This window comes from Chlorocebus sabaeus, chromosome 5 (assembly GCF_047675955.1).
Source record: "Chlorocebus sabaeus isolate Y175 chromosome 5, mChlSab1.0.hap1, whole genome shotgun sequence".
NCBI classification, from domain to species: Eukaryota; Metazoa; Chordata; class Mammalia; order Primates; family Cercopithecidae; genus Chlorocebus; species Chlorocebus sabaeus.
The window spans coordinates 861,963-885,689 of record NC_132908.1 but is presented as its reverse complement, the minus strand read 5'-3'; the positions used below and the strand labels follow the sequence as shown (position 1 = coordinate 885,689).

Here is a 23,727-nt window from a genome sequence, read left to right as displayed (position 1 = left end):
CTCAGATCCCCGCGCAGCCCCCGGGACGATCACACAGGACATGCTCTCCTGTAATCTTCAAAGGATCTCCTGGGTTGTGGGTGCAAAATAAAACTATGCTAAAAAGAGCACTGGTAATTCCTCTTCCCAACCGCACAGTCCGGCTGAGGTGATCTCGCAGTGAGAGAACCAGCCGCCGTGCTTACCATGCACACACCTTTCTGGGTTCGCGCCGAAAGTTTCTATTGAAGTGCACGTTGTTTGCCAGAAAACAAAAATAAAAATACAGTAAGTCCAAAATCTCTTCTGTCTGATTTCTGGTTAAAACCGTGATCACAGCAAGAGGAATTCACGTGGTAAGTGACTAGAGCAGCAACTTCCGGAAGGCAAACCGATCCCGTCAGAGACACAGGCAACTGAGAGTCTCCAGCAGACCTTGTGCTTCGGAGATGCCACGCCATGGCGAGAACTGCCCTCCTCTTAATTCCCTTCCCCTGGCTAAGCTGCTAAGGCGTGGTGATTCTTGGGGTCTTCCTGGTGTCTGGTGACCTGAAAGCTTGTGCCCCAAGCTTTGGCACCTGCATGGCCTGGCTGCCACCCCTCGGCTCTGCCCCCGCCTGGGCTGCTCTGGGCCCCAGCTGCCGCCCTTTGGCTCTGCCCCCGCCTGGGCTGCCCTGGGCCCCAGCAGCCAAGGCCTCAACGGCACCCAGAGCCAGGGGAAGGAGCACTTCCAGTGTTTTCAGACAGACAAGCCTCTGTGAACAGGCCTTAGGTTCTGGAAGCCCAGGCTCTCCCGGCTGGCATTGGTCAGAAAGTCAGTGCCCCTGCTCACAGTGTGGGTCCCCTAGGCTCTGTGGCGGCCCGACTGTCAGCTTGGGACAGCCTTTTCCAGGTGCTTGGGGAGCAAACAGCTGCCCTCAAACTCATGGGAATTCACTTCCAGGCAGCAAGCGAGCCCGGGGCGTTTGTCCAGGCCCAGGTCCCTTGTTCTGCAAGTTGGAGCCCAGTCAGTGTCGATGAGCCAGTCAGCTGCGTGTCTGAGGGCAGAGCTTTGTCCTCAGTGTGAAGCCACGGGGGCCCTGGGTCCCCTTCGTCAGGAGCCATGGAGACCCCGGCCCACCACACTTCGATGCTCAGACCACTGTTCTGAGGCGTGAAGTGGCCCAGAGGCGAGGCCCCTCCTCCAGAGGATGCCCGCCACACAGAGGACGCCCGCCACACAGAGGACACCCGCCACGCAGAGGACGCCCGCCACGCAGAGGACGCCCGCCACACAGAGGACGCCTGCCACACAGAGGACGCCTGCCACGCACACAGCTCCTGGTGCAGCTGTGCAAGGAAGTCTGCATGCTGAACTGAAGCACTCGGGCACAGCCCACCTCCCATGCCAGTTCTCTCTTGCATGAGGGCAAGAAAGTGCGGATACCATCCCAGGAAAACGGGAGAGCCACGGAGCCAGGTGGGACCCAAGGCACCACCCCTGCCGCGCCTGGGCCACCCTCAGATATGGAGATAAGAGGACCTTGATAGACCCCACAGTGCCTGTGCCCACGGAGCCTGCTGGTGGTCCCCTCACCCTGAGACACGGTTTCCACCCACCCCCAGCTCTCAGAGCACTCAGGGAGAAGCAGTGGCTGCTGCAACAAGCCTGAGACCCCTGCAACTGCTCACAGGGGCACCAGGCTGTGACCCAGCTCCAGGGCGAAGCTCTCCCCTTTGAGTTTTCTCCTGCAGAGGGAGGACCTGTCGCGAGTAATTCCATGTGTTTACAGGTGGGGAGGAAGGGCCACTGATGTAGGCGAGGGGACCCTAATGCCGGGAGGGTGGAGGAGGTTGTGGCTCGGAGGGAGGCCTGGCGGCGCCGCCTGCTTGAACACCATGTTAGCCGGTGCTTTCGGGGACTTTGGGGCTTGGGTCTGTCCTGAGCCACTATGTAGGGGGCTATCACTGCAGGGTAGACAGCAGGCCTCTGGGGCCAAGGGAGAGAAACGGGGTATCCACAGAGCGTCTCCTTCTGCCGCATAAGACTGTCAGACGCTTCGAGTTTCCAGGTGGCAGATTTGGGGACGTGTGTCCCAGGACACACGGGCATCGGGAGAGGAGCTGCTGCAGCCGCACGCTGCGAGGCTGGAACGTCGCCGACGGGCCTGGAAAGTTCCGGCACTCTGAGCAGAGCGGGAGGGTAGCACGGGCAGTGGGTCCCCGGCTCCCTTTGGGTCTGGTGCGTTTATCGGCCTGTCTGTGCCTTTTTTTTTTTTTTTTTAAGAATTAATTTTGGGCTGAAAAGCCTCAAAGAAGGCTTTGTTCCTTTGACACTTGCTCTGGAAGAAAAAAAAAATCCGTGGAAAATCTGACATCTGCAATGTAGAGATAAATCAATAGATGGGAGGAATATAATTATCTTCCACTCCTGAAAGAATTTTTCAGATTTTTAAGTGTCTCATATCAGCTTAGAATTTGAATGACATTTTAATTATTTTGTTTTTTTCTTCTTTTCCTGGTTTGAATCTCCATAGAGTTCCACTCTCGGATTCTGCAGGGAGCAGAGCTGGTGCTCGTGTGGGGGGAGCGGGGGCGGTGGCTGTGCCCCTGCCCGGTGGAGCTGTGCATTTCATCAGAAGCAGTGGCTGCCCTGGGCATGGGCAGTGCCTTGAGTAGTGGGGCCTGCTCCACCCAGTCAGCTGGACACCCTCGGCTGTTTTCATGCACGTTTGCAGGACAGGCGCCCAAGCAGGAAACAGTCTCTGGTGTTTTTGTGATCTGAGCAAACCCAGCTTCCAGAAGACCTGACTCGGTTTTTAAGGCAGTTCACCCTTCAGGTCTTTAAACAGTAACACTCCGGGGTGTTTGGTGCCCTCCCTGCCATTGGGGGTGCAGGGCGTGTGAGGGCGGGGGCGTGCAGCAAGACCCTAGAGGCGGTGATGCCAGACCCAGACGTGGCCCCGCCAGACACAACCTTCACAGTGTGCGGGGTGGCGGAGCTTGAGAACCCCGCCGAGGTGCGTCTGTGGACCGTGCAGCCTGCGTGTAGGTGGTGTCCCATCTGGCTCACACACGGAGCAGGTGCCTGTTGCTTGATGTTCCTGTAGGGCCAGGTTGGGCTCTTGGTCCCACTCCCCTGCCGTTTCTCATTCGTGTCCCTCTCAGCCACGTGCCGTCCTTCAGGGCGCAGCGCAGCCTCTCCTGGCTGTCCCACTCCCCCGCCAGTCCCGAAGGCCCCATGTTCCAAACTCGGAATTGGACACACCCCTCGGCTGCCCAGGTCGTCCTGCACAGACAGCAGCAGAGCCTGCTGCCTTCTCGGTCACATGTAGCCAGAGAACCTGGCGGCTCCCGTGCTGCCTGGCCCTGGCTTGGAGCCCGCAGCCACCCCGAAGGCCGTCCCATGTGTGGTCGGTTTTGTGTCAGCCTGGCTGGGCTGGGGTCCCTGGTCCGTCACCAGATGCTGGCCTCCGTGCTGCTGGGAGGTATTAATGTTTTGCAGACGTGGCTCCAGCCCATGATGGGCTGACCTGGGGAGGAGGAGTCTACTGGGAGCCTGAGGCTGACCCGACCGGGCAGGAGACCGAGGCTGGAGGTGGGGCTCCCTGGAGAGGAGGAAATTCCACCCCAGCGGCAGCTCCGGCCCCTGCCCTGGAGGTCCTGACGGCCCCCACAGGCCTCAGGCTGCATCCCCCACCGTCTGGAGGCCAGTCTCCCACAGTGGGACCGCAGCTGGCGCCGTGGTGGAAGGGAGCCTGCATTCCAGGGACTCCTGGGCCTCCCGCTGCGGCCTCCTCAGCCCTGCTGCGCCTCATGCTCCTGCCTGAGGAGTGCACCCTCACCCTCCTCTTCTTCCCTCGTGGCCATGCCCACCCTGCCCCAGGGCTCCCCGCCCAGGCCAGCCCTGTCAGCTCTGTCCAGACACGAGCCAGCCTCCGCTGTGAACAGTTGTGTTCCCCGAATTCCATTTCACATGGAAACCCTGACCCCAGTGTCATGGTACCAGGAACCAGGCCCAACACCCCAGCACGCCCACGGAGGGAGCACTGGCTGATGGGAGGCGGCCGTTATGAAACTGTCCCCAGAGAGACCCTCACCCTCTTCCCACCATGTGGGCAGCAGCGAGACAGCACCACCTGCAGGCCAGTGCAGCTGCCCCAGAGCCCACCATGCTACACCGACCGTAGCCGTCGGCTCTGAACCTGCGGCATGGATTCCTGTCCTTTATGTGCCGCCGCGTCTGCCACGCCTGGTGGCTGTCCTGCCTCTCTGCACCTTGTCGCACCTGCGCCTGTAGCACACGGCCTCTATGGGGTGGTGCGGGACCCAGCACCTCACGGGCACTCAGTGCTTATGTGCCAGATGGACAGTCGAGTGGACAGGGGACGGGCGGGCGGACGGCCCGGTGGACGGGGGGACGGGCGGGCGGACGGCCCGGTGGACAGGTAGATGGAGCCCAGGGGATTTGGCCGGGAGTGGCTGTAGCAGCAGAAACCCCCGTCATGGAGGAGGGCTCACCCGCGTCTGTGCAGTCCTACCTCGGACGCAGCCAGTGTGAGAGACGCTGGATGTGAATCTGTGTCTCAGCGGTGATTTTAGGGTGGGCGGGAGGAGGGGGCAATTGTTTCTGACTTGTGAAGGGATCATCTGAAGCCCTGAGTGCCCCAGGGAAAGCGGATGGGTGTGGGAGCCGACCCCTCCCTGGATGCTTCACTGTGGCCCAGCACTGCAGAACCGCCGCCCCCACAGCCTCCCTGCCCAAGTCCCACCTTCCCCAGTGCTGACGGCTCCCTCTGCAGGCCCCTGGAAGCTTCTCCTGTGCCCCAGGCATCCTCACAGCAGCCAGTTGCAGTGTGTGGGAGACACACGGGGCCTGCGCCCGGGCCCCCTTTGTGCCGCAGGGGGGCGTGGCTGAGGCACATGTGCACTGGGCGCTCCCTCCTGACTTTGGGCTCATCCTGGAGGCTCTGAGAAGCTTCCCTCTGACACTGTCCGTGGGGAGGCTCTGAGAAGCTTCCCTCTGACACTGTCCGTGGGGTCTGTGCAGCGCGTGCTGCATTTCTCCTCTTTAAAGACACGCACCTTCCGTAGCGTGATGATGCCCGGAGCTCTGAGAATGAGTGTTGGGGAAGGCGCACCAGGCGCTGACTAGAAAAAGGAAGCCACTGTTGCTCACGCCCGCGGTGTGCACTTCACTCCTGTTCATCAAAGCAGCCCTGAATCGGCCCTTCCCAAATTCCCTCTTCCCAGGTGTTTCATACGTAAGGCCCCCTCTCTCACGGCACCTGCAGCCCAGATCCACAGCCCTCGTGGACGGTTCGTCTTCCCGGGAAGCTGTTTCTGTTGGGGCTGCCGCGTCCCCAGCCCCCGTGACTGACTCGCCCTCTGCTGTCTTCCTTGCAGGGCCTGATCAAGATCCGGGGCGACCGGTGCTGGCGAGACCTCACCTGCATGGACTTCCACTACGAGGTGAGCGTGCCATGCAGGGTGAGGGCAGAGCACCCGGCGTCACGCCGTCCCATTCCCACTCTTGGTGGGGCTCAGTCCTGCACACCCTGGTGAGCTGTCGCGTCACAGGGTCACCCCCAATTGATTCAGGACACCCTCTCCTTCCTTTCTCCGGGTGGGGTGGTCACACGGGGGCTTGCAGGCGCCCCTCACTTGCTGGGGCCGCAGGGACGGGGTCCGTGGCCCTCCATGGTCTCGAGTGCAGCTGGTTTGCTCTGGTTCCTGCACCGGCACCCTCTGCTGCTGTCCTCGGTCCTGCCCAGGCCTCCAGGCCAGCCCCTCCTTCCTGGAGTCCACAGCTCCCCACCGTCCCGACAGGTGCCTCTTGGGGGCTTCCTGGCTGTGTGCCCAGCCCCTGCCATGCAGAGCTGTGGCTCCATCATTACCTGGACACGGGCAGGTGTGCGCCACAGGGCAGGTGTGAACCACAGCATGGTTCCACTGTGCTTGGCCCCCAGGCCCAGGCTGAGTCCCTTTAGACACCCCGGTTCCTGCCATCTGCTCACAGGTTCGCGTAGGGGCTGGGAGTGACCTGGGGCCTGGAGCTCACAAGTTCACGTAGGGGCTGGGAGTGGTCTGGGGCCTGGAGCTTGGATAGTCATTTGCTCTCAGTCCATGTGGGAGCTTCCTGGTAGCAGCATCCCCACCCTGGGCCTGTGTGGTCATGGCCACGGTGCACCTAGAGCATCTCAGGCCTGGACACCCTTCCTGCGTTCGGCCAGCGCTCACACCTGCACGTGGAAGCCGTCGTTGTCCGCGTGCCGCCGACAGCCCGTGGCAACTGTCTCATTGCCTTTGCATTTTCTGCCAGGGTTGCTCTGGCACTCACCGCCTCCACGCGTGGAGCTGGTGCCGTTCTCACGTGGCGCCTCTGCTGCAATTCCGTGTCTTGGTCCACGTGCCGGCCTGGGACAGGCATTTGTGCCTGCATTTACATTTAGTGGCTGTGTCCTGACTTTATTCTTCAGGCTCTTGAGATCACTCCGTACCCCATCAAATGCCCCGCCTTGCTGAGGACCTGTGAGCTCCTCTCTCTCTGAGACTAGGTTCTGCTGACGGTCAGTGAGATACTAGAAAGCGAACGCTCTCAGCTCTGTGGCTGGATAGTCCCAACACAGCTGTGACAGGCAGCAGCCGCAGAGCACACGTGCGTGAGAGGCTATCGCCAACAAAGCTTGCACACCACAGCCCACGCCGGCCACCCTGCCCCCAAGAAGGTCCAGCGCCCTCAGCCCAGGTCAGGAAAGCTGAGGGGACCCGTGTGTCCAGACACCCTCAGGACAGGTCAGAAAAGTTAGGGGGGACCCTGTGTCTCCCCCATCACCCTCAGGACAGGTCAGCAGAGCTGAGGGGCCCCATGTAAGGTGCCCTCAGGACGGGTCAAGACAGTGTGGGGAGTTCCCGTGTCTCCAGACGCCCTCAGGACAGGTTAGGAAAGCTGGGTGGGCCCTGTGTCTCCAGGTCAGAAGCTCCACAGCACATCTCACGGAGCCCGCTGGCTCGGCACAGGTGGGGACAGCAGTGGTGCCCTGGGCTCAGATCCACAAAGGCTGGGTGCTGGTGAGGACCATCCCATGCAGGTTTCCATTGGCAAGAGACACTGAGGTGCCCACCTGTGTCCCCACAAACACTGATGCCTTCTCTACGCAGTGGCTGCATTTTACAGCTGCTGTCAGGCATCCTGGGCTGTGTCTCTTCAGTGAACGTGGCTGCCCTGGGCCCGGGAGTGTCTCAGGATCCCCAGGACTCACCTGGCCAGGACCACCAGGGTGTGGTGTCTGAGGGGCGGGTCACACCACAGCTGCGCTCCGGCGAGGACGCAGGTCGCAACTCTTGGGGAGGCTGGCCGGGGGGCCCCACAGCTGCCTGTCAGCACTGCCTTCCCCTGTGTCCACGCGGCCAGCTGGGATGCGGTGGGTCCCTTCCCGCCCCCGTGAGCACCCAGTTCTTCCTGTGCCCCAGAGGCCCAGGACTGCCCCTCACCGGAGCTCTCTGCTGTGTTGTGTGTGAGGAGTGCTCTGTGTCCGCCGCCAACTCCACCAGTTCAGACACGGCCCAAGACAGTGGACGGAGTGGGCCCAGGCTGGAGCACAGAGGCAGGGGCAGCCCGGGCCTGAGGGATGGCCCTGGATATCTCAAGGCACCCTCAGTGTCACTGCTACCCGAAGGGTTGGCCGCAGCGGTGTCCGGGCCACAGACAGGGCCTGCAGGCAGGGCCCAAACCCACTCTCCCTGTAGCTTGCAGCGTGGCTTTATCTGGGACCGCCTTGTGATTAGTTAAGATGAAGTCAGCATGGACTGTGCTGAGCCCCAAAGCCAACGACTGTGTCCTTAGAAGAGGCCCAGACACATGGGGGGTCCTGTACCCACATGGCTGAACTTCCGGAAGCTGCAGCCTCCTGGGAGGTTGGATTGTGGCTGGGGCCCCTCCCCTCTCCAGACACTGAGGCTGCAGTGCAGGGTGTGCAAGGTCAGGGCCCTTTTCATCCACATCCCAGGACAGGCTGAGCCTTGGCTCACGGAGAGCCTTGAGCCTGATGTCCTGATGGTCACATAGGGTCCAGGGCCAAGCCGGGCAGCTTGAGGCTCTGGCGGCAGCTGCTGTCCTGGCGGGTGGGGCCGCTCCCCCTGCCCCCCCGCCCCACCCAGCTGCAGAGACTGTCCTCGGGGAATTGTGTTTCAAATCCCACCATGACCTGAACAGGCATGGGGGAGCCCCACTGAGCTGGGAGAGGGCCCAGGAACCCCTTTTCTTGCATCCCGGGGGCCTCTTGGGCCTCCAGGAGCGAGTACCTGGAGCAGCCAGTGTTCAGAGCAGTGCGGCGCCATGCCTGCAGCGGGTGGACCGCCGTGACAGGGCTCTTTGCGGTTCACTGTGTCCCCTGGGGCAGGGATGGCCCACATACCGGCCTCAGGGGCCTGGACTCCACTCGACAGATGGAGCAGTGGCCATGGCCAGTCCAAGGCCAGGTACAGGGGGCAGAGTGTGGGGAGAGCGAGGACATCACGTCTGGGGACAGCTACATGGGGGCCCCGGGAGAGGGATGCACAGGTGGACAGCGGCCATGAGGCAGAGTGGCCCTCAGCTGGGACGGGAGCTGCAGCCCCCTCTCACCTCAGACTTGTCTCTCAGACAAGGACGCTCCCTCCCGTGTGTCTTGAGGACGAGGCACTGGTAAAGGTTTCAGGAAGTCAGGGTGTCATCTGCGCGCCCAGGGCCGTGCATGAATCCTCTCTCCGAGGAGGACCTGATTCCGGAAGGTGGCAGGGCCCCTGCCTGCAGCCCCTGAGCCTCGCCGTCTGCCCCACAGCATCGTGGGTGGGGGCCTCAGGCCCTTTTGCTGTCTTTCCGCTTCTTGCTGGTCAGATAAGGAGTCGGGGGTGCCCCTTTCTAGGAGAGTTGCCCCTATGCTGTGGGGGACGCTGAGCCCCTTCAGGAGCCTGGAAACCTCCGGAAGTTTCAGCAGCACAGAGCGAAAGGCAGCCATGCACCCTGGGGACTCCTCCCTCCGGGCTCGAGCTCCGAGTGTGCGGACTTCTCTCCCCAGAAGGAACTGCTCGGCCATGGCTGTCCGCAGCCTCACACCCCAGACTCGCCGCTGTTTTCATCTGCTGGTAACGAAAGGCAGTTGCCAGCAAATTCAGTCGGTTAAGCCAGAAGCAGCAGGGGAGGCGTCCTCAAGTTCCAAGAGAAGAGGCCAGTTCCCCGGAGGGTGAAAGGCGACAGGGCAGCTCTGCCTGAAACTCCCGACAAGCCTGTGGCCTTCCACGCGTGGTGTTCCCAGATCTCCGTAGACTCCACCAGGATGTCCTGCATCTCACTCAGCTCTGACGTCCTCTACCCAGAGTGAGTGCAGACCCCGCAGGCCAAGGGCTCGGTCCCACGAGACACTGGGGATGCATTGACGGCCGCTTGCTCTCAGCCAGCAGAAGGACCAGAGCCATGTCCTCAGCCCTGTCCCAAGGACCCCCAGGATCCCAGGGCCAGCACAGGACAAGGGTTGGTGACCGGGGACGGGCGCCATCCGGAATGCAGCGGGCTGTGGGGAGGGTTGCTGCGGTCCCCACGTCAGAGTGGTCTCCTGATGACACGGATGCAACAGCAGGTTGTGAATGCGAGGGTCACGCAGCTGCTTTGAGCAGCAGGGATGGCACTGGCTGCTGAAATGGAAAATCCAGGCCTGTCCTCTGTCTGCACTTGGGTTTTAGGAAGTCAGCTGTCATCGAGAAGGATGGGGTGAGGACTCCCACGAATGGTTTTGATGCAGAGAAGACTCCCTGGATCTGGAGTACATGGACCCCGAACATTGCAAACAAATCTCTGTTGCTTTTTAGGGGAGTTGAACGTGACTCTGTTGCTAGAGAGCTGCAGGAGTCTAGCACCATCATTCAGTCCCACGGTGCTCCTTCCACACCCCTTCCAGAGCTGCTTCCCAGACGCGGCACAGGGCAGCCCCTGCCAGGGCCTGGGCGGGCAGGGACCCACGGCCACTTCCCTTGCTGCCGGCAGGAGTACCCCACTGAGCTCCACCCCCTGCACCCCAAGGCTTGGCCCGAGGTCAGGCCTGTCTGTGAGTTTGGGCCGATGTTGTGGAGAACGACAAGTCTGTCTGCTGAAGGACGCTCTCAGGGCTACAGACAGGTCCCGTGATGGCACGGAGCCTCCCAGAGTCGGCTCACTACCAGGGACCACGCCACGCACCACAGACCCTCAGGGAGCTGCCTAGGCAGGGCGGGGGTCCCCTGGATCTGCCTGGGGCCCCCTGACACTCCTGGAGCCAGGGTCTCCCAGCCTGCGGCCGGCAGCCTGCGGCTTGGGGGTGCGTCTCTGGCTCCCACACATGTGGGCGGAGTTTTAGACCAGTGGTGAGAGAGATCCGGAAGCACTGCCCCTGCCCGTGGTCACTCTCTGCACCCTGACTCCAGGCCCAGGCCACGGCCATGCCTTCCAGGGTGCCTGCGACAGCCCTGCTCACCCCGAGGTGCTCACGGGGACCAGAGGCCATTCGTGCTAGGAGTGCACACTCTGCATGGGGCGGGCCGCACAGAGCAGCCCTCGCTGGACTGGGCTCCCAGAGTTCTGTGGGGCCTCCGGGTGTGGGTGGGAGTGACTGAGGGGGTGCAGAGCTGCTGTAGATGCCCCCGGGGGACAGGGCCCTGCTGCCCAGAGCAGCCTTGCTGAGAGAAGCCTCGGCTCATGCCCCCTGCCCGCCCAGCTCCGCCACAGGTACCGAGGCCGCGTGTGCCCACACTCCCGGCAGGAGTGCAGGAATCCGTGCTGACATGCTCAGCCTGGCCTAGCCAGTTTCCACCAGTGTATTTTGTGGCTGGTGCATCCCTATGTCAGGCAGGCGCCCCTTTCCAGCTTGCCCCCTCAAGGCTCACACAGAGCACAGCGGCTGGGGCTGCCCCTGGCTGACTCCTAACAGGGAAGCTCAACACAGCCTTTTTCCCTCCTGTGTCCCAGGACCCACCCAGCAAGGGTTTGGGCCAGGAGATCCTGTAATGCCTTTAACTACGACTAGGGGCCGTGGGCTGCCAGCCCCCTCAGGCTGTGACTGGATGTGAGTCACCAAGCGCCTTCAGATATGGTGGCCCGCTAATGTGGGAATAATATATATCCAGGTTGGTGTTACCTTTAAAGACTGTAAATGTCATCGTTAGGGGAACCGTGCCTGACTCTTATCCAGCATGCTGGGAGCTGAGGCTTCTCACCTTGTCTCCTGGCTGTTCTACTGGTTTTTGTAAGAAGATAATGTTTTCTGTGTGTGCTGGGGGCTGGGGAGGAGGGGCAGTGCCGGCCTGTGGAATGTCAGGGGCCTCGGGTGGGAGGGGCCTGGGGAGTGTCCGGGGCCTCGGGTGGGAGGGGCCTGGGGAGTGTCCGGGGCCTCGGGTGGGAGGGGCCTGGGGAGTGTCCGGGGCCGCGGGTGGGAGGGGCCTGGGGAGTGTCAGGGGCCTCGGGTGGGAGGGGCCTGGCCGGTGGCCCACTGCAGCGTGGTTTTGGCAGGGCCCGGCTGACAGCCCCAGGCACATACCCTGGCATCACCCGGCAGAGCAGCCCACCAGGCCAGTACAGGCCTGAGGAGACACCGGCCTTCCCTGGGCCTGGATTTCCCGGTTCTCCTGGGGTCCTCTTGCCAGGGACAGCCGCGGTATGGGAGGCAGGGGTGCCACCTCAAGGTCAGCAGTGCTCACGGCTCTTCTACCCACGCAGCCCAGGACGGCAGCGCCTGCATCTGAGCCCTGTTCTTACGCAGCCCTGTGCTGCCCACCCTCCACGCCGCCTTACTGGCTTGTGTGATCCCGAGCAAGTTCTGTCTTTCCAACTTTAAACTGGTCACCCACTACCCTAAGGCGACTGTGAGAATCAAATGTTGTAACCCGCACTGAAACGGAGGTTCTGTAAAGGCTCCAAAGGGATGGGGATTTTCCAGATCTCTTTCTGTTATTGGTTTCTAATTTAATTCCTTTATTGTCAGAATGTATTTGATCTGCCCTGAGTCTTAAAATTTAGTCAGATTTGTTCTGTAGCCCAGAATATGGTTCGTCTTAGTGAAAGTTCCATTTGAGCTAAAAATGAACAGTGTTCTGCCAGGGTTCATTAGATCAAGTTGGCCTATAGTGTTTTCAGGTCTCCTGTACGTCCTCATTTTCTGCCTGTTATCAATTATTGAGATGAGGGAGATTGAGATCTCTAACTCTAATTATGGGTTTGTCTATGTCTGCTTGCACTTCATGTCTTCTGAAGCTCTGTTATCGGGCGCATACATATTTGAGAGTCTTCCGACCTGATGAACATTGTGAAATGGCCTCCTAACTCCTCCTCATATTCTTTGCTCTGAATTGCGCTTTGTCTGGTGTGAAGGTGGTCAGTCCAGCCTTCTCGTCACTCACATTTATATGCTGTTTTTCCACCCTTTACCTTTCAGCCTGTGTGTGTCTTCATATTTGAAGCAGATCTCTTAGAGCCAGAGTATGCTTAGGTCTTATTTTTCAATCCAGTCTGACAAGTCCTGCCCTTTATCTGGGTGTTTGGCCATTGGCATCAACTGCAGTCTTTCCTGGGGAAGGTTTCAGCTGTTATCTTGCGACTTGTTTTCTGTTTCTCCCATGGGTTCTCTATTTTATACCTTCCTCTGGATTAATTGAATATTTTTGTGACTCCTTTTTATTTTCTTTCTTGGCTGTAACTTTTTTGTCTTATTTGTGTGGTGGTTTTAGGGTTTATAGTACATACCTTTAATCCATAACAGCTCACCTTCAAGTTATACTAAGCCTATTTCATAAATGCTGAAAGAATTTTACAACAATATTCTACCAACAGTATTTTCCCCTCCTGATCTTTTGCTATTATTGCCAAACAGTTCAATTAAACAGTCCAATTATCTTTCAGAGACATTTCCTTCAATTGGAAGAATAGCCTCATTGTGTATCCATATACTTACCATTTCCAGAGCTCTTCTTTCCATCTGTGATCATTCTCCCTCCACCTCATGTTACCATTTCCAGACCTCTTCACTCCTGCGTGGAGACCCAGGTTTCCATCTGTGATCATTCTCCTTCCACCTAACAGACTTGACATTTCTTCTAGCATAGGTTTGCTGGTGACAAGTTCTTTCAGCTTGTCAATGTCTAACAAAGTCTTTATTTCACCTTCATTTTTGAAAGAGATTGTTGTTGGGTATAGAATTCTAGGTTGACAGGTTCAGTACTTTAAAGATTGTACTCTACTCTTATCTCATTTGCATTATTTCCTATGACAACTCCTTATCTACGTACTCTGTAACATCTTTCTGTATTTGCATGTAAGATTTTTTATCACAAGTTTTGAGCAATATTCGATTATGACGTGTAGTTTGTAACACTACTCTAAGAGATACGCTTCAAATACGAAGACACAGGCCAAAAGGTAAGGGGTGGGAAAGCAAACCATACAAACACAAGTGACGAGAAGGCTGGACTGGCCACCTTCACACCAGACAAAGCAGAATTCAGAGCAAAGAATGTGATCAGGAGTAAAGAGGCTATTTCACAGTGTTCATCAGGAGGTCAGAAGACTCTCAAACATCTATGCACCTGGTAATAGAGCTTCAAAAGACATGAGGCAAAAATGGATAGAACTGCAAGCAGACGTAGACAAATTCATAAAGTTGGAGATTTCAACAACAGATAAAGCAGGTAGATACAAAATAAGGATACAGAAGAGTTGAAAAACACTACCAACTAACATGATCTAATTAACATAGGCAGTTTGTGACAATTTGATTATTTGTCAATCAAACTACAATCAAAGTGATCAATAGTGTCATATTGTCATGCAGTAAAATGTGACCATTTGGTTACTTGGTGTCGTTTTCCTCGTTTTTTTGTGCTTGGAGTTCGTTGAGTTGCTTGAATCTATAGGTCTATCATTGTCATTACCTTCAGAAAATATTTGGCCAGTGTTTCTTCAAACATTGTTTCTGTACCTCTCCAGGATGTGAGGAAGCTTACACAGGTGTGAGTGCTGAGCCCTGTCTGGGGTGGAGGGTGTGTGAGTCAATACTAAGTATCTGTTACCCAAAGACTCAGAAAAACTTTTACTTTGGTTTCTCTAAAATGGGCTTTTCCCACTAACATCAGAGTTCCACACTGTTTGGTTTCTGGATTCAGGCTGTTTCAGATCTGCTGTCGCCCAGCACACCCCAAGCCTCAGTGGCTTAGAGCCGCAGCATCTTTCTCCTGGTCTGTGATGGGCTCTGCTGGGCCGGCTCCTCTCCCCTGGTCCTGTGATGGGCTCCGCTGGGCGGCTCCACTCTCCCCTGGTCTGTGATGGGCTCCGCTGGACGGCTCCTCTCTCTCCTGGTCTGTGACGGGCTCCGCTGGGCGGCTCCTCTCTCCCTTAGTCCTGTGATGGGCTCTGCTGGGCGGCTCCTCTCTCCCCTGGTCCTGTGATGGGCTCCGCTGGGCGGCTCCGCTCTCCCCTGGTCTGTGATGGGCTCCGCTGGACGGCTCCTCTCTCTCCTGGTCTGTGACGGGCTCCGCTGGGCAGCTCCTCTCTCCCTTAGTCCTGTGATGGGCTCTGCTGGGCGGCTCCTCTCTCCCCTGGTCCTGTGATGGGCTCCGCTGGGCGGCTCCTCTCTCCCCTGGTCCTGTGATGGGCTCCGCTGGGCGGCTCCTCTCTCTCCTGGTCTGTGATGGGCTCCGCTGGGTGGCTCCTCTCTCCCCTGGTCCTGTGATGGGCTCCACTGGGCGGCTCCTCTCTCTCCTGGTCCTGTGATGGACTCTGCTGGGCAGCTCCTCTCTCCCCTGGTCCTGTGATGGGCTCCGCTGGGCGGCTCTTCTGCTGCACATGGTGTCAGGTGGGGTCATTCACGAGCTGATAGCCAGGCCGAGAGGTCCAGGAAGGCTTCACTTGTTCTGGAACTTAGTGTGTCTCCTGGTGGCCTTGCCACATGGCCACCATGGGCTTCCTCACAGCTTGGTGGCCTCAGAGTAGAGGGATCTTTCATGGGGCTGGATCTGCCTCTTCAAGGACTGAGCTTGAGAGTTAGAACATCACTCACTGCATTCTCTTGGCCAAAGCTGAGCCCCAAGGTCAGCTGGGGAGGCAAACCCCGCTCAGGGGGGGCCAAGGTCAGTTGGGGAGGCGAACCCCACTCAGGGAGGGGCAGCAGCCACCACAGCTGGGCCTCAGGTTCTTCTCATTTTAACACAGCGTTGGGTCACGTCAGCCCCGTTTCTGCCACATTTGTCACCATCTTTGCCACTCACTGTCGTTTTCCTCCATCTGCGATTGCCGTGATGGGAAGGGGGGTTGCATGTCCACAAAGGCATCGCACTGTGCGCCTGCCGTGGCCCCTTCCCAGGTGAGGGTCTCAGCCAGTGGCAGTCACCACTTTGGGACACAAACATCCAAGGGCCGCTTCCCACAGGGACCTTTGTGATTGGCTTGTTCCTGGAACAAATGGGACCTGCCTTCTTTGTCCCAGGACCCTCACCTGATAAGCATAAGCAGTCTCCTCTCCCCTGCCACACGTTAGCAGCCCCAGCGTGCAGGAGGGAAGGAGAGGTTCAAGTCCCCCACCCCAGAAGCCAGACCGAGAGCTGGGACTTCAGGTGTGGGCCTAGCCCTGGAGATGCTTGTTCCCAGCACCTGGCCAAGCCTGCCGCCTCCTGCGTGGGTCTCGCCACAACCCCAAACGCACAGTGAGCAGCAGCCTGCAAGGGGAGTGGCAGCCCAGGCGTTCTGGTTCTTCTCTGGCTTTTCATTGTGGGCACTGGGGGGTGGGTCCCAACAGACAACACTCGTTCTCCCCCAAGATCTGCTGCCTTCTAAGTCCCTAAACAGGTGTCATCCCCTTCACACTTTCCTCATGTTTTTCTTATTTAAAATTGTCTTTTAGGAGAAGTTTGCAGGCTGTTCCCTGAGGTCTGGGCCAGCAGCCCTGCCATGCCCTGACCCACCATTCCCCTGGCTGCGGGCTGAATGTCCTGGCCGCACGGGAGTTCCTGGCCTTGCCATGCAGTGTGACACTGCCACACCCACCTCACGGCCCACAGCCGAGTTTCCGGTCATGATGTTTTCTCCCAGCCTCGGTGTAAACAAAAATAACTCTTTGCCCTGTAAGCAAATGAGCAGAGGCCTCAGGACCCTCCCCAGCCCACGGCTCTCAGGGGCACTGGGGCCCTGTGCCCGGACACCCCCTCTTGGGTGTGCACGTGGCCGCCTCTCCTGCACATCCCACACCCCCACCCCGGAGCGAGTGCTGCCCAGCACGGCCCCTACGTGCGCTTTCTGCCACCTGAGGGCCCCGACCTCCACGCATCCTCTCTGGACCCCGGGAGTCCCAGGACCAGGGTGCAGACTCGGAAGCGTCTGGGGGCTGCCTCCCTCTCTGCAGGGCTTGTCATTGTCCCTAGTCCGGCTGTGCCGGACCCCATGGTTCCTGTGGGCTGTGCTATCCAGGCCTTCAGCCCTGAGCAGCATGCGGGCAGGCCCCTCTGCAAAGCCAGGCAGAGCGTGCAGCATCGTCCATCACAGGCACTTTTCCCACCACCACCCTGGGCTCACCGACTCACATGGCCCTGGCAGTGCCACTCCGGGTCCCATCGTCGGGGGTTTCCAGGAAGCAGCGTGTGGGGGCCTGGACCCCGTTTGACAGTCGGGCGTTCTCACTCCAGACAAGTCTGCACAACCGCTCTGATTTGATTGATGGATCGATTGACTAATACAAGGTCTTGTTCTGTCGCCTAGGCTGAGTGGCGTGGCACAGTCATGGCTCACGGCAGCCTCCACCTCCTGGGTCCTAGCGATCCTTCTGCCTCAGCCTCCCAGGTGGCTGGGGCTACGGGCATGCACCACCATGCCCAGCTAATTTTTTATTTTTATAGAAATGGGGTCTTGATATGTTGTCAGGCTGGCCTCAAACTCCTGGGCTTAAGTGACCTGCCTGCCTTGGCCTCCCCAAGTGCTGGGATCACAGGCCTGGCCTTGATAGTTTTCAGTTATGGTGCAGAGCAAGTTCCCGCCCTTCCTCCTGACAGGGCTGCCGAGTGGACCCCAGGTGTGGGGACTCCTCTGTGCCTTGGCCTGGGAGGCTTCAAGGTCCCCACAGCCACGTTTTGCGCTTAGAGCCTTGAGCTGGGCTCGGGGCCCCCAACCGGCACGTCCCCACCCACGTGCCCATCCCCAGGGAGAGGCATCCTGAGCCTGAGGGCACCTGCGGACCCCAGCTCCTGGGGGTTGTGTGGGCAGCGGGCAGCGCGTTCTCCGACCGCCTGTGTTCTCGAGTTCGGCACGGACGGTTACAGGTGTTGTCTCCTTCAGTTAGGATGTGTATTCTTGGCTTTTAGATGATAAAGATTTTAAGACAAAAATAAACACTTTGCTTTTGCTTTAAAAGCTCGCTTCCCCCTCAGTGTCCCATGGCTCTCAGGCTGGCAGGTGGGCTCCACGTGTGCAGGGTGAGGCAAGCCAGGGGGATCCTGTGTGCAGTAGGGGCCGGGGTCAGGGGGCCAGGGACCCACATGCCTATCCCTAGCCCCACCCCCCGAGATTGGCCAGGCACCTCACGGCCCCTCCTGTCCCTGCAGACCCAGCCGGTGCCCAACCCTGTGGCATACTACTTACACCACTCGCCCTGGTGGTTCCACCGCTTCGAGACACTCAGCAACCACTTCATCGAGCTCCTGGTGCCCTTCTTCCTCTTCCTCGGCCGGCGGGCCTGCATCATCCACGGGATACTGCAGATCCTGTTCCAGGTGAGACCGCGCCGCCCGCCCAGCCCCCGTGTCCACAGACGCTGGTCCATCGCCCTGTTTCTGGCTGCCCTGCTGTCTGGGAGACCCCTGGGGCATTATAGGCCCCCTTTCTTGGGGACAGCCTGTCCTCCCCAGCCTTGGTTGGTGTCAGGGCCTGAGCAGCTCCGTCTCATCCCCTGCAGGGGCCCGACTGCGGCCCTGTCCCGGGCTGGAGGCTGAGGGTCTCCTTCCCAGGCGTCCTCCAAGGACTGGCTCCTCCCAAGAGCGTTTCCTGCAGCTGCGAGAGGCCCAGCCGTGTCCTGGGCTCGGCAGCGGGACGGGGTCAGGCACGCCAAGGCCCTGTGTGGACGCCCCCACATTCCTGGGATCCCCTCCTAAGATTCTTCCATTCTAGAGGGTTCCTTTCCCGTGTTCGTGTCAGTCCACTAGGAACCAGGGTCTGCGAGAGGCCAGGGTCATTTGTCTCCATGTGGGTGAGGGACTGCCTCCCCCTGCCCCCGGAACCCCAGGCACCCCTGAACCCCCGTCCTGCCCACGCTCACTGCCATCCCTGCCCCACAAGACCCCTGCATTGAGGGCGCCTCGAAGGGCAGGGCACCCCCACGCCGCCTCCGGCCGGGCAGTCCCGGGCGTTTGCTTTTCCCTGTAAACACTACATTCCGATTGTCAATTCCCAAGGAAAACGTGGTGGGGATTTTAAAGGTGGTTCTCTCTCTCGATTGTTTCGATGGAGGTGTGGCATACATCCAGGCAATGCGCGGGTCCTGGGGTGGCATTCCACGTGCTCTGGAAAACAGATGCACCTGGGTGTGCCATGCCCCTGCCCCCGCCCTGCCCCATGTCCCTGCCCCCACCCTGCCCGCCCCTGCCCCCCCGTTCCCGCCCTTCCCCTGCCCTGCCCACCTCTGCCCCCCTGTTCCCGCCCTTCCCCTGCCCTGCCCACCTCTGCCCCCCCGTTCCTGCCCTTCCCCTGCCCTGCCCACCTCTGCCCCCCCGTTCCCGCCCTTCCCCTGCCCTGCCCACCTCTGCCCCCCAGTTCTCGCCCTTCCCCTGCCCTGCCCACCTCTGCCAGAGCACCACAGCCTCTAGGGGCAAAGCTCCGTCAGCAGGCGCAGGTGCCACGCCATGTTGGTGCACGTGGGGGCGCCCACGGTTGTTGGCCAGGCCCTGTTTCATGGTGTGCATCCTGCGGTCAGTCTGTCTGTCCTGTCTGTGCGCTCGTGGTGGTTTCTGGTTTTCACCACAGCCTGCCATGCACACACGCAATCTCGTCATCCCATGGACGTGTTTTCAAGGGCACTGCTGTACCGTGAGCAGACCTGTGATTCACTTTACTGGAAGCTGCACGTGTCCCAGGGTGACTGTGCCGTTCTTGACCCCTCCCCCCAGCAAGGACCCTGGCTGTGGTTGCAGGGGCCCTGAGCAGCTCCTGATCTCCTCGGGCTTTTCCACGTTAGCTGCTCGGAGGCAGGCGCCGGTGCCCATGGGGTGATTTCTCTGGCGGGCATCGATGTCACTGTGAATCTAAGTGGGAAGAACAGACTTGCTCACAGATCGCCCCCGTCCAGGACCGCACGTTTCTCTCTGCAGCTGCTCAGGGCTCCTGGAATAGTTTCAGTTGGTTCCATGTAGCCGTACCCCACACATGTCTGCAGGCTCCTAGAATAGCTGTACCCCACACGTGTGTGCAGGCTCCTGGGGTAGCGTCAGTCGATTCCGTGTGGCCGTGCCCCTCGCGTGTCTGCAGGCTCCTGGGGTAGCGTCAGTCGATTCCGTGTGGCCGTGCCTCTCGCGTGTCTGCGGGCTCCTGGAGTAGCGTCAGTCGATGCCGTGTGGCCATGCCCCTCACGGGGGCAGCAGCTCCAAGATGACTTATTTTGTTGATGTTGCAAATGGTGCCATTTTAACTCACACTTCCTCCTCTTGGTTGCTAAGTGTGGGACTCTGGTGACCTCAGCCTTTCTCGGGCGACCTCTGCACTGGTACTACCCTGTCTGTCCACGGGTCCCTCGCAGACGCATCCTGTGGGCGATCTGGGGATTCTGCCGGTTCTTCGTCCATCCCTTTCTCCCCTGCTGGGTGGGGTTGAGTGCCGTCTGGGTCTAGGGTCCCACAGCAGGGAGGGCCCCCGCCCTGCGCACTGTCTGTCACGATGCCAGCTGTGGGTTGTTTTCGTGGCTGCTTTTATTCACTTCTCCTTTGTGGTTTTTAGCCACGAATGGATGCTGAGTTGTAGAAAGTGTTTCTCCATCAGTCGTGAGATGCTCGTTCTTCCATCCGTAGCGTGGCAGGTTACGTTCATGTTGCAGGTGCTGAAGCAAGTTCACATTCCCAGCACAGCTGAGCCTCTTCCTCTGCGGGAGTCTGGAAAGCAAAGGTGGCCGTCCCTCACACCTGGCAGTGCTCCCGCGTGAGGCCACCTGTGCCGCCAGGGTCTCTGTGACTGATCACCCTTGGAAGCCACAGGACAGGCGGGGTTTCGATTCCTTCTTGAGGCAGTTTTTGTGGTGAACATTTTCCTAGGAATTTGTTCATTTCATCTGTTTTCAAATCTTGGCCAAAAAAAAAAAGAAAACTCATAATATTATCTTAGTTTTATAGTCTCTTGAGTAGCCAGGACTACAGGTGCCACCACACCCAGCCATTTTTAATTTTTTGTAGAGACGGGGGTCTCACTATGTTGCCCAGTCTGGTTTTGAACTCCAGGGCTCGAGTACTCCTCCTGTCTGACCTCCTAAAGTGCCGTGACTGCAGGTGCGCGCCCGGCCTCAAGGCCTGTGTCTTCACCGATGCAGCTCCTGAGACAGCGGGAGCAAGGTCATGCTTAGGGTCAGCCTGGCCGTCTGTCTCTGTTAAGTAAAGGGCCATACATCTCAACTGACATATTTGGACATATTTCCACATCTTTGTGTTTTTCTCTTTGTTCTTTGTATCTTTCACATTTTTTCCTGTTACTTTCCCTCCGTTTCCTCAGTGGTTATCAGCCGGGTTAACTTACTGGAGATCTCAGTTTGGGCAGCATCTTTGCCACCATGACCCCCTGAAGTCCTCAGCCCACCTCTGCCCACCCCAAGCCACCTGCGTCCATTCCTCCGGTGTTTCAGCTCTGTTTTATTAATTAAGAGACTTATTGTAGAACAGTTTTAGGTTTTCAGAAAAACTGTGCAGAGACTTCAGAGGCTCCCTTATCCCCATCCCAAACAGTTTCCCTGCACTCAGCCCCTTGCACTGGCCGGGACATTGTATAATTGATAGGCGGGACTGGTAAACTGTTGCCAGCTAGAGTCCCCAGTGGACAGGAGAGTCATGTGCAGTGTTGCTCATTCTGTGAGCTCCGACAAACGGACGATGGACGACAACGCGTGTCCCCATCACAGCTTCACACAGTCGCTCATGGCTCTGGAAGTCCTTTGTGCCCCGCCGGCCCTCTGTCTCCACGGTGCTGCCTCTACTGGATGTTGTGGAGTGGGGAGCATCGTGCGGCCTCCGCGAACTGGCTCCCTTTGCACGTGGGGCTCCCCGCTCCTCCTGGAGCCTCCACCGCCCGTTTCTCTTCGGCACCGAGACCCCCGTGGTCTGCACGTGCCCCGGTTTATTTCCCCACTCAGCCTCCGAGGGGCCACAGATGGAGCCCCGGGCACATGTGCTTCCCACATGGGGCACAAGGAAGGTTGTGCTGAGCACAGGAGTGGGGCCAGGGCTGACTGTGCCAGCTCTGGGTCCCACTGCCACCCAGGGAGGAGTGTCCAGCCTGAATGGAGTGGTCTATTCCAGGATTCCTAACCTGGGTGGTGCCGCACACACGGGCGACTCCTGAGCCGTCTTCAGCCATGTGGTCCTGGGGTCCCAGCTGCTGGAGGAGGGCCGGGCTGAAGACTCCCAGGAATGCCCCCCCATTCCCCAGCACCCCCCGTGTGGGCTGCGCTGCCCCAGGCTCCCGCCTGCCCCTGCCAGTGGAGAATATAGAGCTGCCCCTGCCAGGCTCAGGTCTGGTTCTGAGGCCAGTCCAAGGGCACCCCTGGACACACGGCCAGGTGGGAGTGTGGGCCTGCTTGGCTCCGTGGTTGCCTGGCAGTGGGGGGTGCTCAGGATCCCACCTCCCTCTTCCACAGCCCGTGTACTCTGTAGCGTCCCTCCCTCAGGCTGTGGTGGCTGGTTCCACCACTGCCCCTCTCCAGATAAGCTGATGCTGGCTGGGAGAAGCGCTCATGAAAAGCAAGGTGCTGAGTTACTTAAGTAAATCAAGAAAGCTGGAGTCACTTGAGGGTTGAGTTAGCATGACATGGAATGGGGGAGGTAACTTTTGAACCAGAGGCCTCAAAAACATCCTTGTTTATTCAGAACGCAGGAACCTGGCCAGGGAGTCGAATGAGAATTGGACTAACGGGCCACGGTGCAGGCGGACAGGGACCCTCCCAGGCATGACGGCGGGGCTTCGGGTTCCCTCAGTGCCAGTGCTGGCCTAGTTTTGGAGTCCGCTGCCTGGTGGGGGGAGTGGCAGAGGACAGTGGGGATGCTGGGAAGGGAGGGGACAGAGCTGGGTCTCACTGCACCTGGGCCTCTGAGCATCACCCCCAAAGACCCAGCACAGGCAGCGCCTCCCATCCAGGCCTCAGAGGTCAGGCCATGTCATCCTCTCCAGCCCCACACCGTGTCCAGGATGAGGTGGAAGCAGCCGGGGTGGTGGCTGTGCTCTGCAGCCTGGCCTGGCGTCCCCCTCAGAGGAGAGGACGGTCGGCCACTTGTCCCGGCCGCGATGCGTCCTGCCCCCTCACAGGCAGTGTGGGGTTTTCAACTAGGGCTTTTGCCACCACAGGCGTATGGGGCAGAGGGTGTTTGGGGGATGATGCGGTGTGGGACTGAGAGTGACCCGCGCCCTCTACCATTGTAGTGCCCTGGCCGGGGCCATGCCCTCACCTGTGCCAGCCGAGTGCCCTGAGACCCAGGGCCACCTCTGAGCGTTGCCTCCCTGGGGCCCCTCCTGGTTCCGTGTGTTCCCGTGTTCCTTCCGTTGGGGAGCTGAGGCATGAGCCGCCTCCCTCCTCCTACGCACAATTTACACAGCTGTTCCGGAGAGTTCCACGGGGCCCTGGGGCCACTGCTGCCTGGAGAGGTGCACGTGAGCAGTGACCACAGAGCCTGGCCACCCAGCCAGCACCCACGGGAGCCATCAGCCTCCACCAGGGCACTGGGGACAGGGAGACACACCTGGGGCTGCCAGGGTGGGAAGGGCAGGGGATGAGCTCAGGTCTGGAGCCTCTGAGGCGCCTGCTCACAGGGGGCTGTCCAGCCCCACCCCACCCACTCCGCCCTAAGGGCTCCTTGCCCTGTGGTGGCTGTACCTCATGCCCCTTCAAGTCAGAGGCCCTGTCAGCCCCGTGCACAGGCCGGCTGTCCTGAGGCTGTCCCGGAGGGAGCTGGGCTCACGGCTCCGAGCTGTGTGTGGTTGTGATGAAACACAGATAATGCAAAGTTCACGCTTTTGAAGTGAACTCAGGGACGTTCAGAGTGTTCACAGTGACGCAGCCACCCCTCCGCCTGGTTCAGAACTTCCCTTACCCCCGACACCCCCCGCCGGGCCTCCCCCAGCTGCCGGGCTGCTGGGAGCCTCATCTCTGGATTCCCGGCCCGGACGTTCCATGCAGCTGGCCTCCGACGATGTGCGGCCTCGTGTCCAGCCTCCCTCCCTGAGCGTCAGGACCCTGGGCCTGTCCCTTCCGGGGCATATGCTGAAATCCAGTTCCTTTGCAAGGCTGGATGCGCTTGTGTGTGTCAGGCACAGGGCTCTAGGTCACTGCTATCATGGACGCTGAGACCTCAGCAGATTCTCTACCTCCCACCATGTTCCCCATGTTCTTTCGCCCACATCTCCTCTCCGTGACACCGGAGAGAGACCTGGGTTCATGCCACCAGAGTGCCCACCTGGGAGCACAACACATTTCCTCAGCAGAGGGTCCCCGTGAGCGCAGGCGTGTCATCCGTGGGGGGTCCCTGTGAGCGCAGGCGTGTCGTCCG

At 59.4% G+C, this 23,727-nt stretch overlaps 1 protein-coding gene across 2 annotated transcripts in view; it reads left to right on the top strand.

Annotated features, from left to right (window-relative positions):
• The window catches only part of LMF1 (lipase maturation factor 1), a 109,674-nt gene that overhangs the window by 67,898 nt on the left and 18,049 nt on the right, over positions 1-23,727 (top strand). For both annotated transcript variants that reach the window (XM_007980844.3, XM_073014983.1), the window contains exons 5-6: positions 5,365-5,430; positions 17,545-17,712. In XM_007980844.3, the coding sequence (XP_007979035.3) occupies positions 5,365-5,430; positions 17,545-17,712 (234 nt within the window). The remainder of the gene's footprint in view (positions 1-5,364; positions 5,431-17,544; positions 17,713-23,727) is intronic.